We start from the raw sequence: 16,581 nt of genomic DNA on the forward strand, positions 1-16,581 counted from the left end.
AGCTGACCGTACGTCTTCTGAAACCGAAATGTGACTGGCTGCACGACTTCCGGAATTGAGAGCCGTTTTGGCACATTTTTTGGCATTCGAAAAGTCCAGAAATCCCTTGACTTCCGTGCATGTATTTAATGAAATCAGTCAATCAAGTTTGAATTTTGGGTCAAATCCACCCGTCACACTCCATGAACTCCTCGCGCTAGAGTAGAATCCTTAGCTTGAGGAGTGGGGGGCAATTGATGGAGGGTGTTTTTACCCGACCTCCTGAGAAGGTGACACGTGGATGTGACTCAACACAAGTGACAACTCAGCATAATAGCCTGGTTGCGACTAAGTGATGAGTTCGCAAGACAGCTCGCTACATTACAGCTCGCCACAGGATGAGCTCGCTATAGCGCGAGCTCGAGGACCCCTGATGTACTGAAAGGGAATACTCCAAGACAAGTCTATCCCAACTCGCGAGCTAAGATAACCAGCTCACTCCAATACCTAGGCAGGAGAACTGCCCCAAAGGCAACCTCAGGCGGAATCACCTCGAAGTATTTCTAGGAACTCGCTACAAGGCAGTTCGTAACAGGATAGCTCGCTACAAGACAGCTCGCTACGGGATAGCTCGCTACTAAGCGACGCGACGTTTTCAGGAAGCTTCTATCCGACAAGACCATACCCGTTAGACTGCATTATGTCTCCTGATTGACGGCACAGTCCCTGCCAACCCGGCAGACTGCACCCACGTCTCTCGACAGGTGGTGGCGTGTTTGTCTTTTATGGGACGTGTCATTCATTCGATTGGGTAGTACTTTGCAACGGTTACCTGCACAGCCCTGGCAAATAATGGCTGCGACAAAGGTCCAGTGGCGGTTACGCCCGATTTGACAAGAACGCCCATATTTAAGAGCCCCATGATCGAAGGGGAAAAGGTATCTTGAGTTAATCTCGAACTTTCATTGATCTAGCGCTACCTGCACTCTTAGCTCTCTTTGCATTCCTTACTGCTCTCTCAAGTGTTCTAACTTAAGCATCGGAGTATTCCCATCGGGCAAGTCCCCTGAGAATCCTTCACCGTCTTCTTCTCAGGTACTATCCGTCGCCAAATAGGAGCCAGTCGATTGCTAGTTAGGAGTGCCCGGATTGCGCTGCATCAGATTCCAATTCCGAATCAATTTTTAAAACATTGCTGAACAATTATTGCATTCTCGTTACATCATTGGATAAGCTTAGGAATGGTAAGAGGGCGAGGGATGAGTTTTGCATTCTCATCCTCGACCCCGGACTCAAATGTCCGGCCCCAAACCCTATCAGGGCTAGAAATCCCAACCCCATTCCCAAATTTTCCCCGTCCCAACCCGGTTATTCTTACTTGAATACTTATATGTTACGTCCGTTAGGGCTGGGGTCGGGGCGAGGTAGAACCCCAAGGGACGGGTTAAATTGTCATCTCTAGTTAAGCAGCTTGACCAATTAGAAAATTCCATGTCATATATCAAGCGTGTTAACCCCGCAACCATTCCAAATCCCAAATCTCTCTGTATGGCTGGCGAAGCCGCCCATTCGAATCCTTCATTCCTTCCATTTGACGGAGCGGGCTTCTCTCTCTCCTCAACCAAGGAAAATCTGCCACTCTGTGATTGTTCGCTCCTTTTGTTGGTAGAGTGACAGTTTGCCTCGGTTGGATCGAATCACCTCGTTTTTTCTGCAATGGTGAAAACAAGCTGACGGTTTCTTCATCACGCTTAATCTAAAACTCCTGATAGCCCTTAATTCCCCTGGTAGGCTGGTAGCTTGTCTTCCTTCAGTTACTGTCTTAGTTTTTGTCGCTCTCTTTCTAGGGTTTGATCGTCATGATTCTTGCGGAACTACTTGTGCTGTGTAGCGATGGGCCCAAATGATTCTTTCCTGTTATGGCTGAAAACGAAATTTCCGGTTAATCCACAGAATTCATCATTGATATGCATAATTCTTCATTTGTTATGTGATATGGTTGCAGGGAGGAAGTATTCGTTATGTTTTCTTTTTAGCTCTCCAGTTGGCGATGGAGGGAATTGGATGGATATTCGAATTAGTGATCTCAATCAATCATACCACATGGCGCCTCTGCATAGCTGTGCTGGTGAATGTTTGGAGTTACCCTCAATCCTATGTCCATAAATTTTTAACTGCATCACAGAAATCAAGCCTTATCGAAGGATTTCATGCCTCCGCTACTCAATTAATGCAATAGGAAATTTGAGTAACACAATGGAAGGTGAAGTTGCAACTGGTCATACATGTTGTTCTACCAAAAGCCTTCCGGACTTTGGTTTCTAGCTGAAACACCATGGGGTTAAGTTCCGCCTATCTAATCAGTGAAAGCATCTATCTGCATGTTTAACATGTTTATTAAAGGATGGAGTAACCGTGGATGTGCTATATGAGCTAAATTTTTTAATAGCTTGAGGGTACTGTAAAGTTCAGTGAATACGTTTTCTAGTAATTAAAGCTGGACTTGCAGAGTATTAGAAATTTAGAGTTCCTAAAGATAACCATTTCCTCTGGTGCACTAGGCCTTAGAGTGAAATCTAGTCCCAAATAATATTTGACCGGAAAGGATTAAGATAAGCCATTTTAGAAGGGATTGTATCTTGGTATTTAATGCTGTCTAAGAAGAAAGAATCAGTTTACATATCTCTTGTTTCCAAGTATATATCCTGTAAGGCGGAGAGAGGATAAACTTTTATTTATTTATTTATGATAATACTATTACAACAATTTTCTTTGATAAGCAATTTATTAGGAAAGCAAGAATCTAATGATATGCTGTCTTGTTATTTTCGGTATGATGTTGCGGATGTTGATGAGCTTGTACTGGTTGTGATGGGTTCTGGACTTTGGCATTAGGAGTTAAGACAATGTTTGTTTTCTCCAGGGATCTAAGGAGATGCCCGGATGCAGCATTCTTTCCCCTTTATATTTATTGTTGATACCATATTTGGCCCAATTTTGATAAAAAAAAGTAATGTTAAAAAATCCATAGGCACTTCAGCCAGGCTAATCATTGTCCCTATTTGCTGTGGGGCCAAGTTAGAATCTTCCTTGCTTATGGGCTTCAGAATATTTTTGTTGATATTGTCAAGTAGAAGCTATCTAAATTGGATCTTTCCTTGCATTTTCTCTTTTCCTTGATAAGGTTTGAGATTGAGTAGAAATACCCTATGACAGGTTTTTCTGCATTTCGGGTTTTTCTTCCTTATGCATATACAAACTGCATTGAAATTGTCATGTAATAGATTTTTAAAGTCAGCTATTTGATTGTCTTAGAATGCAGATGTACTATAAAAGAGGCCTTCGTGATGAGATATGAATGAAATTTTCTTTGGATTTTCTGATGTTGATGACTTGATGGTACATGCCATAATAACCTGATTATTTAACTCTACAGATAGGATCATGATTTTGGGTTCTGCTTATGTATTTGAAACTAAAAAAGGACTGGTTGTTTGTTGTTGTCTAGGATTAATATTTCTGTCTATTCTGCATGGATGTCAATGATCTTAACAAAGTTTGGGAAATTAAACCTCTTAAAAAGGTAGGTGAAGATGAAGCAAAGAAGATTCTTGAGAATGTAGCTAAACAGGTACAACCAATTATGCGCAAACATAGATGGAAAGTGAAGCTCCTTTCTGAGTTCTGGTACTATTTTTTATCTTTTCATATACTATTTCTATAAAGTTTCCATTTTTTTTTATGCAGTACTCTTGTTTACATGGAAAGTTCTGAAAATGCAGTCCCACAAATCCATCTCTTCTAGGACTAAACATCGGAGGAGGTGCAGAGATTAAACTCAGACTGCGAAGGCCAGATAGAGAGTGGGATTTCTTCCCTTACAATCAGATTCTTGATACCATGTTGCATGAGCTCTGTCACAATGAGCATGGTCCTCACAATACTGAGTTCTACAAGCTATTAGATGAAATCAGAAAGGTCACTGCCTTGTGTTTCCCTTGCGTTATCCAAGATATTTATTGGAACTAGCTTTTTTTTTCAGTTGAAAGTGTAGATTGTAGATTTCCAACTTTGCTTAGAAACGTCATGATTTGTCTCAGCCATTAATTGATGTGCTGGTCCCAGCTATCAGCCATTAATTGATATAAACTTCAATAAATGTTTTGATTTTTGTAAATTGAAGCTTCCATATCCACTTGCTACCTTTTAAAAAAAATTGTTATTTCTTGATGACAAAGTAGATTAATTATCTCTCCATATATTATTGATTGCCCCATGGTAACAAATTAACATTTGACCATGTTGAGGCCATCTTCCTCCCTAATCAGGTGAATAAATTTAAGGAATTCTTATGTTCTTACTTATAAAAAAAAATCTTGTGTTCTTGTTCCATGTTCTCTCAATTAGAAATGTGCATAAATAACAGACTTATTCTGAGTATCCTCTTGAGATTCCAAGTAACCGAAGCCAACTAGAGAGGCCCATTCTTACTAAATTTTGTGGGCTCAAATAAAAAATAATCACTTATAGATAGTAGAAGCACAACCAAAGCACAACCTTATTGATTGTTTTATATTAATTTCACCTCATTTATTGGTACTTTTCTGCAGGAATGTGAGGAGCTACTGGCCAAAGGAATTACTGGCTCTGGTCAGGGATTTGATCTTCCTGGCAGACGTTTGGGTGGTTTTACCCACCAACCACCTTTGTTGTCTCTCCGCCACGCTGCACTGGCTGCAGCAGAAAAAAGAGCACGTCATGGAGCTTTATTGCCATCAGGACCTAAGCGCCTGGGTGGTGATGGTGATATTATGGTTGCACTTAGTCCGATACAAGCTGCTGCAATGGCTGCAGAAAGGAGATTGCATGATGACTTGTGGTGTGGTTCCAAATCTTTTGAAGAAAGGCATGGTGTCATGCTGGGGAAGATTGGATCATCTAGGGGATCATCTGAAAGCTCAAAAGATGCTTCCATCCTAAGTGACAATCCAATCCAAACTTCAACTTCTGCACCTATGCAAAATAACAGAATGACAGACAACATAAAGGATGGAGAAACTTGGGAGTGTACTACATGCACACTAATCAACCAGGTAAATCTACTTACCCTATTTGAGATTATTGCTATCTACAAGGTCATTATCTAAGCACTTGTTTTACTAATCAGAAATAGGATATTCCTTATACATGCTCAACATGGATGGCCTGTTTTTCTGAGAAATATGTTTGACCCTGCAATGCATTTGATAGAAAATGTTTGGATTTCTCAAACACCCAAATTTCCCTTGTGAGATGACTTTAATCTTATGATTTCATTTTGTTGCAGAAAAACCCAAGAAAACAGATTCGAATGGCACCCAAACTAAAAGTAAAAGTAGAGATAAAGAGAAACAAGCACAAAAACACACCGATTTACATGGTGGCTTATAGCCTACGTCCACGGGCGAAGGAGGAACAGAAATCCACTATGGAGTTGTCAATGGAGAAGAAATACAGAGTTGTGTCATCACAGAAAAAACCCTAAGCCCCAAATACACCCAAAGTCTCACCCTTCTCTCACAAGACAAAAGACTATTTACAAGAGAGAAACCCCCCAAAATACATAACTTTTCATATTCAGTTCGGACCTAGCGGCCCAAGCCCTATGCATCCACCACAAACCACTATGAAATTTTGCCTTCGGGTTTTTCTCAAATTAATTCGGAGTGGATTCATGAAGTGGGTTGCCACAAAGAATTCAAGGCACAAACATAAACACATTTGATATTAACAGCATGAGCAGATTTATATTCTCTCTTATACATGCATGTTTTGGATTGTCGTGTTCTGTCGGATGGGGGAATATTTACCATTGTTGGGATTTTTTGTATTATTGATTATCCAAGATTTGGTAAATGAAATGAATCTGCTAGTAAATTTCATAATATTTTCTTTATGGATAAATGTTAAGTAAAGGGTCAGCATATTTTATTTTTGAAGTCAAAATCTCCCTGATCTAGTAATCACAAGTTGATCTGGAAAACATGTCTTATCCAGTGAAAATTTTCTTTAAATTCTAGTTCCAGTAGGACCAATACCGTTATACCTTGATGGGCATGGTATCTTTTTACTACTTCCCTCTTGAACTTGTATGATTTACTACTTCTACTGAGTGTTTTTGCATGACCAGGACATTGTGTGTTTTTTGCAGCCACTTTCTCTAATGTGTGAAGCTTGTGGTACCCAAAAGCGAAAAGATATTGAAATGAAGTTCAAAGTTTGGTCTTGCAAATTTTGTACCTTAGAAAACAGTGTTAAGTTGGATAGATGCTCAGCTTGTGGGCAGTGGAGATACTCATATGGGCCACCAATCTCTACTAGGGGACCCAATCTTGGCACTTGAGAGTTGAAAAAATAGGAACTGTAGCAATAGCATCACACATAGTTGTAAACACCTCATCACAAAAGAACGTTCCTTGTCAAAGGCCCTTTTAGTAAGATATTATTTTCATCTTTTATGAAGCTATATGGGTAATAACTATATACCCTTTCAGATATACTTGTTTACCTGCTACCACAATTCCACATATGTTACATTATCTGTACCTTGAAAAACCATTACAGATCGACCTATATCAACTTATCTCTGTTGATACTGTAAACCTTGATTACATTGCTTTGTTAGTGAATTCCAAAGAGAGTGTTGTTACCTAGGCATCATATATCAACACTGAATTGGAATTCAAGGGATGCGTGGGGGTAGGGTTGGCAGTTGGTAGTGACTTATGCTTTCCGAATCAAGTGATTCTTGTGATGGATACTTGGAAAAATAATGAGTTTGCCATTCATATTCAGATGGGACTGTCATCTGTGATCCCCAAATCTGCATACCTGATGTAATTGTTAAACTGAGATGTATTCAGTATTTATACTCAGGAAATTTAATTGCTTTCTCACCCTATATATATATATATATATATATATATATATATATATATATATATATATATATATATATATATATATAAATAACCTAAAAGCAAAAGGTTGTAGAAGTGAGCGTGTGATCGCTTCCTTTTAACCATTGGACAGTATGCTTCTAGTACCATTGCTCCATTTTAACCATTCACTGATTGAGGGGTTGAGATACTAAGGCTCCATTTGGTTTGTGGGATGGGATGAGAAATAGAGGGATGGGATGAGAAAAATGTGGGATGTCAAATCCCAAAATCATGGAATCAGGGTTGCGCCAAAACAGTGTGACCCCGGTGGAAAAACTTGAGAAACCACTGTTACCATTGACGACGAACAAAGGGATGGACTGAGAAAAACGAACCAGTGACAACAAACAGAGGAGGGAGAGAACTAGTGCCTTCCCTGTTACCATTGAACTGGTAAGGAACCATTGTTATTGGCCTTCTTTTTCACTAGATACTAGCAATGAATCAATGTGAGGGGCAGCGGCGATCTACTACCATTGAACAGAAGAGGCGGCGGCAGAGGCGATCTTCACTAGATACTGTCTCTCCCTCCATCTTCCTCTTCTTTCTTCTCCCTCACCTTCTTCTTCTTCTTATTCTTCCCATCTTCACCCTCACCTTCTTCTTTTGCGAGGGGTAGTGGCGATCTTCACCAAATACTGTCTCTCCCTCTATCTCCCTCTTCTCTCTTCTCCCTCACCTTCTTCTTCTTCTTCCTATTCTTCCCGTCTTCCTCCATTTCTTTGATCGTCGTTGCAACTCTCGTTAGCAGCAATCTGCTTTCTCAACATTCCTATCTCTCTCTCATTCCCTCTCTCTCTTTGATCGCCGCTGCAGTCATGGAGCTCTCTTCTTCATCTTACATGAATACGATGAAGAACCAACTCGTGATAATGCTTTTCCTATTATTTTCCCACATATAAAACCAAACAATGGAAAGGTAAGGACTTACTTGGTTCGTCTCCTCAATTTCCTCCTCTCCAATCCAACAACCCACTCTAAAACTCCATCCTAAACTTGGAAAGAGAATACCTGGTTTGAACGAGGCCTTTAGTTTTCATAGGGTAATGCTTATCAATTGTCATTTTGGATATATATATATATATATATATATATAAATTGACCCCCACAATTGTGAAAAATAAAATAAAAGTTTCATTACTATATAAAATGTTTTTTAAATTTTAATAGGACGATTGCCCGCACTGATGTATACATAGATCTGACACATTTGAGTTGATTGCCTATATATATATTAAAGGAAGGCTTTCAAGCTACAACTCCCACCATTCAGGCACTTAGTTTTTTCAAATTTAGACACATGGCATTTTTCTAAAAAGTTGTTAAAGCTCACAACCCACTACCACCATTCAGACAAATGGCCTTCTCATTTTCTAGAAAGCTAGACACGTGGAAATTTCTGAGAAATTTGCTAAAGCCCACAACCCACTACTAGGCTGCAGCTCCCCATCACATGGCCTTCTCATTTTTCTAAAAAACTAGACATGTGGCATTTTTCTGAGAAGTTGTTGTTAAAGCCCACAACCCACTACCCACTACCACCATTTTCAATCCATTCCTAAAAAAATACAGAAAATGTAACCACTTTTGCCTACATTCTATCAATCTCAATTAATCATTAACCCTCTATGTACCATAACAAAAGAAAACTATTCATATTCTAATAATTATTAAAAATCTATTTTTGAACTAAATATTTCTTGAAATTTTAATAGTTACTTAAAATATTAATAAATATAAACTTAACAGTATTGATTTCATAATGTAAATTTAACATTATTGAATCCCCGTACTTAGTACGGGGTCATTCACTAGTAATTAATTAAGCGAAATGTGTAGTGGCACCTGGAATGCTAAAACAAACTACTACTCTTTAGGCTGTATTTGGTTGCAATGCATATTTATGTATAGATGCAAAACTATGGTAATACAAATGATTTCAATGCAAATTATGATTTATTTTTATTTTAAAATTTACTGTATTTTGTTTAATTGCAATACAAATGAAGTAAAATAAGACCTGAAATAGAATAAAGGAAAGCCTAAAACAACATTAAACCAGAATTTGCATTATTTTCATTTGCACTCCCAAGCATTTATACTAGTATAAAGAAAATTAATTGCACTTCAACCAAATATAGTCTTAGGCTCAATTTGGAAAGAATATAAATGCAAATATATAAATTACAAATACATACAAAATTTTGTGCTCTACATATTTGTATTGTACTCCTTTCAAACTAAGCACAACCATGAACCTACCCGGCCCACTTCAACATGTCTGGTTTAGTGGTTCGGTTTAACATGTTGAACCCCTAGAGAAGAGCATGTATGCATGTATCGTTCATTATTTCTTAATAACAAATATGTTTAAAATAAAAAAAAAAATAAAACAAAGATATGATTAGTAAAAACAAATATGTTTATAGAAGACTCTACATCATTAATTAACCCTAATATTAATAACAAAGTGAAATTAAATTAATAAAAAAGGTTCAATTTATTAATGTAAGGACATTATAAAAATAAAGATACCTTAATGCTTGAATCGCAGCACATGCTGATGGGCCGTTAATTAGTTGTACCATGTTGACTAGCCTTTGTGGAAGATCTCAACACCATAAATAAATAAATAAATAAAGATAAATATGCTTATATACTTATTAATTAAAAAGCAACTAAGGTAGTGTTTGGAAACACTTAAAAGAACTACTTGTTTAAGACATGGGACCATACATTAAGTGGTTTTTAAATACTTATGGTTGTTTGGTAATAAAGAGGATAAGAAGTACTTATTATTAAAAAAAGTACTTCTTAAAAAAGTGATATGGATGTGGTTTTTTTCAGCACTAGAAGTGTTTCTTCATTCAAATGGGACAAGCCTGTCCCTGTTTTTTCTTTAATGACAAAACTACCCCCACTCGAGTTTATCATCTTTTCTTCCATTCGAAACCCTATAACAATAGGCAACGGTGGCGTTTGATTGCAGGTCCATCGGCGACGTTCCACGATGAGCAAAAGCCAGCTGATGGAGTTGGGTGCATAGTTAATATAGTCGTTTTTACAGGTCCACCACTTTTCCCTTCCTACAGCCGTTCTTACAATGGCCCCTTCTTGTCCAAATATTCTCTGATAGCCTTCTCATCGACAAAGTATCCCTTCTCCAATCTCTTAATGGTGCTCTTCCTTCTTCCACACTCTTGTCCCTACAAATCGCGTCAACTAGGCCTGTAAAGGTTGTTACATTTGGGGAATGACCAGTCTCCAACATCTCAACGCAGATGTCTATGGCGTCCTCCAATCTCTTCCCTTTGTACAATCCCTGAATGAAGACTGTGAAACTGAACACATTCGGTGAAATCCCATTATTCTACATCTTTCTAAAAATCCTCTTGGCATCATCAAGTTTCTGAGCCTTACAGAAGCCCTCAACTACAGCCGTGTAGATTACAACTTCCGGGAACGTACCCTTCTCGCGCATTAACCCAAACAGCTTCATGACTTCTTGGACCAGCCCATCCTTGCAGAGGCCATCAAGCATTGCCACAGCATTCGGGATGAAACCCGTTTCCTTCATTTTCCTAAAAATTTCATTGGCATCTTGTGGTGTCGAATCTAGTTCTGCTTTGATATCGGTTTCTGCAACTTGGGTGGGAGAAGTTTCGTTTGTATTCTCTTTCTTCTCTTCGCAAAGCCTCAATTTTTCGAGGAAACTCTTGTCCAATGGACTCCCTCTCTTCTCTCCCTTCATGGGTCTATTAGGAAACTGCACTGAAGGACTTTGTTGCGACTCCAAAGTCCTTTTGATGTCTGAACCAGAGTCAAATTTGCGGGCAAAAGTATCACCGTTGAACCTACAGTCTCTTTTTCCCTCTCTCCTGGATCCAAAATGAGTTTGCCGTATTTGGTCGAGTTTTCTCATTTTCTCATAATCTTCATCGTCTCTAAGCTTGAATTTTCCATTGAAATGATATTCAGATGGCTCTCGTCGTTTCTCTCCTTGGGGCGGGGGGGTTCTGATAAGTTATGTTCCTTCTTTCTTCATCTTTTCCATCTTCACCATCGAGTTTACTGAGGAAGGGATCCTGTGATGCATTGCTTTTCATTTCTCCTCTTATGGGTCTATCCTGGATCAAGCTAAAATAGTTCACTATAGGAAATGTTGAAACCGTTTCAGAACGTTGTGAGAGAGATTTGAAAAGATTTGAGAAACGGAGTTTGGAAGCCATGAATGAGTTTCCTTCTTTCTCTCTTCTGGTTCAAACTTCAGAGGGCTCAGGACAGACTCGAAGGGGCTAGGGTAAGGGTTTTAGCTGGGGATAAACCAGATGCTACAATATCAAATGGACTAGCTGGGTATAAAGCTAGAAGACAACGGAAGGAGAGGGAGTCAAGAGAGACTCGGGAGGCAGAAATGGGAATCCGAGAATTTTGTGAAGGTTGTTAATTGGAGGAGTCTTTTTGTTGTCCAATCTACAGTCCGGCGGTTCCGATAGTTCCGGTGAAGAAAATGAGAGAGAGAGGGAGAGATCTAAGTAATCTACAATGGAGGGTAAAATTGTCATTTGTGTTAATATAAACACTTGTGGGAAAGTAGATTACCAAACATCTCCACCCCAATAAGTGCTTAAAAACATAATAAGTGATTTGAAAAATGGGCTATCAAACAAACTTAAGTGGTTGTTAAAATAAGTACTTGTACAAGTATTTAATCATCAAACAAGGCCTAATTATGGCCAATCCTATTTCTGAGACTAATGAAAGAATTCAACACACATTCCATTGAAGGATTAGGGGCATGGCCTCTGTATCGGTAATGGGATGTGCCCAAATCAGTCTTACAACCGTTTCACAACCAATGGGCCAATCCTGGCCATCCCACCATTTTTTTATTAAGTAAATGACGTGTGCTATCAACAGCCACATCCTCCATGTGCAGTCCTTTTTAGGGAGTTCGGATTTCCTACCCACGACAGTTCTACTCACATAACATGGCAGTCACACCTGAAGAATATCTCATCCTCTTAATGTTATTATGCATGGGAAATGTTCCCTATGAATAGAGGTAGTGTATTGTGGGTAGACTTACATAGAATTCTTGTGGGACTTAGAGTCCTCAGTATGGCTGTCAATGGGTTGGGTCTATCCAATGGATCCAAATCGATCAAACCATGCAATTATAATGGTTCCGGTTTAATGATTTGTCCCGATTAATAATGGGTTGGTTTTAATTCTTGTCTGTTTCAAACCAAGTCAAACCCAGAACTGATTATTTTATTAAACATATATAATATGCTCTTAATTTTTTATAATTTTTATCATATTTTGTGTTTGAAATGATATATTTAATAGATAATAAGTAAGAAAATATTAGTTAAAAATGTTTAATTTATTAACATATAAATAATTTAATATTTCTCTATGATTTTTATTAAGGTTAAATTTATTATCTAAATAAACAAATATAATTTTCAGTATAATCGGGTTTTGACTTGATAGACCTGACTATTAATTGGGATAATTCTGTATCTATAAATATCTTAATTAATAATTGGTTCGAGACTGGTTCTATCTAAACCCTATTGGTTGAGTCATTAATAGCCCATCAATAAACATGCTTTAGATGCTTCCCCCATTTTATAAGAAGAGCTTCATTGGAATTAAAAAGAGAAATAGAGATTAGAGAATAACAACAACATCAACAACCACCAAACACCAAAACAATATCAATCCACAAGAGCAACCTAAGAAAGCAAAGAAACACAGAAACTAACAAACAAAACAAAAGATCCTCTTTTACTGAAGCAAAAAAGCCATAAGATCCTCTTTTACTGGCCAAGTTGGAACAGCACCAACTAGCAGATCAGCAACCAAAGACCAAATGCGCCCATGCATATATTTCAATGCAAAACTATGTGGAGTGGTCAAACGGGAATGCAACAAACTAAGCAGTTTCAATTTTCAAACACCATCATCATGGCTTAAGTCATCTTCTTACTCTATACAGGTATACTCAGACAAATACATTAATTAATAGATTGGACCCCGTTCAGTCGCACCAACAACACATTGATATAAAAAAAGAATATAGGTATCAATGGATCGGGTTTGGGTTGAAATCAATCTAAATCAAATGAATTTAAACAAATTAAACAATTCAGATATTGAATTGAACCGGTCCAAATTGATTTAATTAATATATATATATATATATTAAATTAAATTAAACCTGATCTATTTATAATAGATTCACATTAGACTAGATGGGATTGGACCTACAATTGATACCATTTCGGATTCCTTAGAACATTCAACAGATTTATATGAAGTCATTGCACAAGGGCTGTTGTAAGCACACGTCATTGCTCCTACACATTGACCACAGCGAAGTGGTCAAAGCTTTAATTGGGGTTTAATGTTTATTATTTATTTATTCATTTACTTTTGAGAAACAAAATTAGAGGAGAGGACGCAACAGTGCCCTCCATTAATCCTTGTACAAGGGAAACGTGTCTTAATCTGATTGGATATATAATGACCACAACGAAATGGTCACATTTGACCGATCCGGACTAAGGGCCCTTTGGGAGGTTTCTGCCGTTTTGAAAGGTTTGTTATTTCGGTCACAGTTAGGTGTGTCCACTGTTAGGTTAATCAAATTATAGTCAAAATTATTAAATCAAACTGGTTTTATTGGTTTTTCAATTTCTTCGAACCAAAACTAAATCAGTAGAATCAGTTAACTGGTTGGTTGGTTTCAGTTTTTTGGTTTTTTATATTTATAATATATTATAATATTATTATAAAAAATAATTGATATATAATATATTATAAATAGTATATATATATATATATATACCGATCAGTTTGATTAATCATTGATTATTTTTTAGGTTAACCAAAAACCGACCTAATCCTTCAGTTTTTCAAAAATACCAAAAGGAATAGTTCAATTAATAGCACTTTCCAGTTTGGTTTTCTCACTTCGGTTCAGTTATTTGGTTATTTACGCCCTGTTTGGTTCATGGGAATAGGGGTCTGGAATCAGATTCGGAATGGGCTATTCCGATTCCAACTGTTTGGTTGGGTGGAATTGGAATCCCATTCCCATTCTTGCTGGAATGACATTCTCCCATGTGAGGGAATGGTCATTCCCTGTCCCTCCCTTTGAAAATAAAATCTCATTCATACTGATTTTAATTCCCATTCTCATTCCTGTTTGAACCAAACAAATTATGAAAATGGACCATTCCAATTCCAATTTCAATTGTAAACCAAATGGACCCTTAATTTTTTATGAACACCCCTAATCACATTGAAGGGTTTTCTAGCGGATTTTCTCCAAATACAGCTTCTGGCGTTTCCATGTGAGGCTATAAATCAATAGGATTGGCTAGGTGAACTCGTTAATTTGTGTGCAATTAGAGTATTCGCTTGAAGTTGTTGATGTCACAAAAGAAGAGGGAATTAAAAGATTGTTCTTTTGGGAATTAAAAGAGTATTCCCTTTTCTTCCTGCTTCAAATTAAATCAAATGTTTATCTTTCATTGAATAATTTGATGAGATGAGAGAGACATAAGAGAGCGTTCTCATCTAACTAACAACCACAAAATCCGAGACCGAGAGGTCCCGCATCAAATAAAAATTAAAAATTATATCATCTTACAAATCACCTACTCCACATGGACCAAGACAGCTTGCAGCCGGAGGAATCAAAACCTGCTGCACTAGCACTACAGTAGACTTTTAATTTGGTAGAATAGACCATCATCAGTACAGTAGTACAAATTCAACACGTACGTACGGGTGCAATTAATAGTACAACTTCAACAGTACTGATTCAATTCCTACTTCATTAAAATCTGTCCACGTCCAACTATAAAACCGGGAAGACAATGGGTGGAATTCCGTGCCTCCTCCATCGTTTTGGTCATCACTTGTCTTTTCTTCAGAGCACTTTTTATGTTTTCTCATCAGCTATCTATTAGTTCTACATTCCACATTGTTGTTCAGTACATTTCTCTTTTGATTACCCCATTATATTCGATCTCTAGCTCTTCTTGATGGTTTGAGATAAATATATAGAACAAGTGATCAACGGTCGTGTTTGTTGCTTCACATGAGGACTAGGTAAGACTCAACTTGTTCCACTCTCTCCTGAACTGATTTTTTCTTTCATTTAATTTGTTAACGTTTTTTCTTTCTTTTTTTTTTTCTTCCATACGATATGTAGATGGGTTTCATCTTTTTCTTCTTTTTTTTTCCTGGATTTTCTGTTGTTATTGCTTTTGTTGCATTTTTTCTTAACTGGTTGCTGTGTTACTGCTGTTGCTGTTTTTCTTAGGCTCAGTTTAGAAAGAGTATATACAAATACGAATACGTATACATACAAAATAATATAACATATATGGTTTTGTACTCTACATATTTGTATTTGTACTCCTTCCAAACTAATTGTCAATAAGAACGAGGAAACTTTAAGATAAGCTTCCACAGTGGTGTTGTTGTTTTGCACTTCAATGCGTTGACAATGTATCTTTATAAATCACTGTTTTCAAAACTGGACCGGACCGGATGGTCAGATCGGAAAAATTGGGAACCGGTCACCTGATCGATTCCGTTTTCCTCCAAAACCATTGATTTTAATCAGCAAACCACTGAATCGATCGGTTAATCGTTCGAACCGTTTGAATGGTTTTGACTATTTTTCCAATATTTTAATTTTAAAAAAAAAATTGGTCAGAATGGACCGACCATTTGAATCGGACAGTCAGACCATTTGAACCGATAACCAAACTCCTGACCGGTTCGTTTTTAAAAACCATGCTATAAATTTATTTGTATCTACACTTCTTGCATAACCCCAGTCAGAATATCCAATTACTTAAAAGAGCAATTTGGTCTGCTTTAGATAAGCATGAATCTTTCATCCTCATTAGAACAATGCAACTTTGGAACATTTTAAGCATCAATACAGATATATAATATGTGTTGAAGCTAGAGGAGAAGTTTCAATCAGACCCCATTATGTAACGAATCAGAGTGGCGCAGCGGAAGCGTGGTGGGCCCATAACCCACAGGTCCCAGGATCGAAACCTGGCTCTGATAGAAAGAGAAAGCTTCTGCTTGCTGGTTTTAAAAATTTTCAATAACAAAAAGACTAGGTTATATTTTAAAATCCCATAGGATAAGTCTCCAAAACCCAAATGTCCTTCCTGCGGATACTCCTTTTCTTTTCCAATTTGGCATCTCTCCACTAGTCACCTTCTTTCACAACTATTAATTCAATATTCAGACTCTTTTTGGCCAACTTCAATTATCAAATGGATTTTACTTATATTTTTCAATCAGCCTATACTTTCTCTGTTATCAATTTTTTTTACTAATTTCTTTGTCTTATGAGATCAATTTATGCACATTCAAATACTTAATTTTCTGCGTCATGCTGCAGGTTTTGAACTGGCCCTTATCCATCAGCTCGTGCACTGATTTCTAGAGGGAAAGGAAGATAAGGTTTCAATGGGTGACTATTGTTAGTCAAGCTGATAACCTTCCACACACTTCAGCTGCTACCATATTGTGTTGTCTCCATCATCAGAGTAGCTGCTCTTTTACCATTTAT

General features: G+C 37.5%; 1 protein-coding gene, 1 non-coding gene and 1 pseudogene across 14 annotated transcripts; 2 read left to right on the forward strand and 1 right to left on the reverse strand.

Annotated features, from left to right (window-relative positions):
* Positions 1-1,475: 1,475 nt before the first annotated feature.
* LOC104612843 (DNA-dependent metalloprotease WSS1-like) lies at positions 1,476-6,620 on the forward strand. Of its 13 annotated transcripts, XM_088901883.1 has the most exons (7): positions 1,476-1,766; positions 1,985-2,242; positions 3,295-3,378; positions 3,488-3,666; positions 3,762-3,957; positions 4,590-5,072; positions 6,170-6,620. In XM_088901883.1, exons 4-7 carry the CDS (start codon positions 3,512-3,514, stop codon positions 6,359-6,361), a joined length of 1,026 nt encoding a protein of 341 aa, XP_088758009.1. In that variant the 5' UTR covers positions 1,476-1,766; positions 1,985-2,242; positions 3,295-3,378; positions 3,488-3,511; the 3' UTR covers positions 6,362-6,620. The 13 variants fall into 13 exon arrangements, with proteins under 13 accessions (XP_088758009.1, XP_088758003.1, XP_088758006.1 ...); XM_088901877.1 differs by lacking the exon at positions 6,170-6,620 and adding an exon at positions 5,306-5,922 and having other exon boundaries at positions 1,476-2,319; XM_088901880.1 differs by lacking the exons at positions 1,985-2,242; positions 6,170-6,620 and adding an exon at positions 5,306-5,922.
* A 2,857-nt stretch (positions 6,621-9,477) lies between these two features.
* On the reverse strand, positions 9,478-11,488 carry LOC104612842 (uncharacterized; annotated as a pseudogene).
* A 4,507-nt stretch (positions 11,489-15,995) lies between these two features.
* Positions 15,996-16,067, forward strand: TRNAM-CAU (transfer RNA methionine (anticodon CAU)). The gene has a single exon. It is a non-coding gene; the product is annotated as a tRNA-Met (tRNA).
* Positions 16,068-16,581: the final 514 nt, after the last annotated feature.

This window comes from Nelumbo nucifera, chromosome 3 (genome assembly GCF_055504915.1).
Source record: "Nelumbo nucifera cultivar China Antique chromosome 3, China Antique-T2T, whole genome shotgun sequence".
Lineage (NCBI taxonomy): Eukaryota > Viridiplantae > Streptophyta > Magnoliopsida > Proteales > Nelumbonaceae > Nelumbo > Nelumbo nucifera.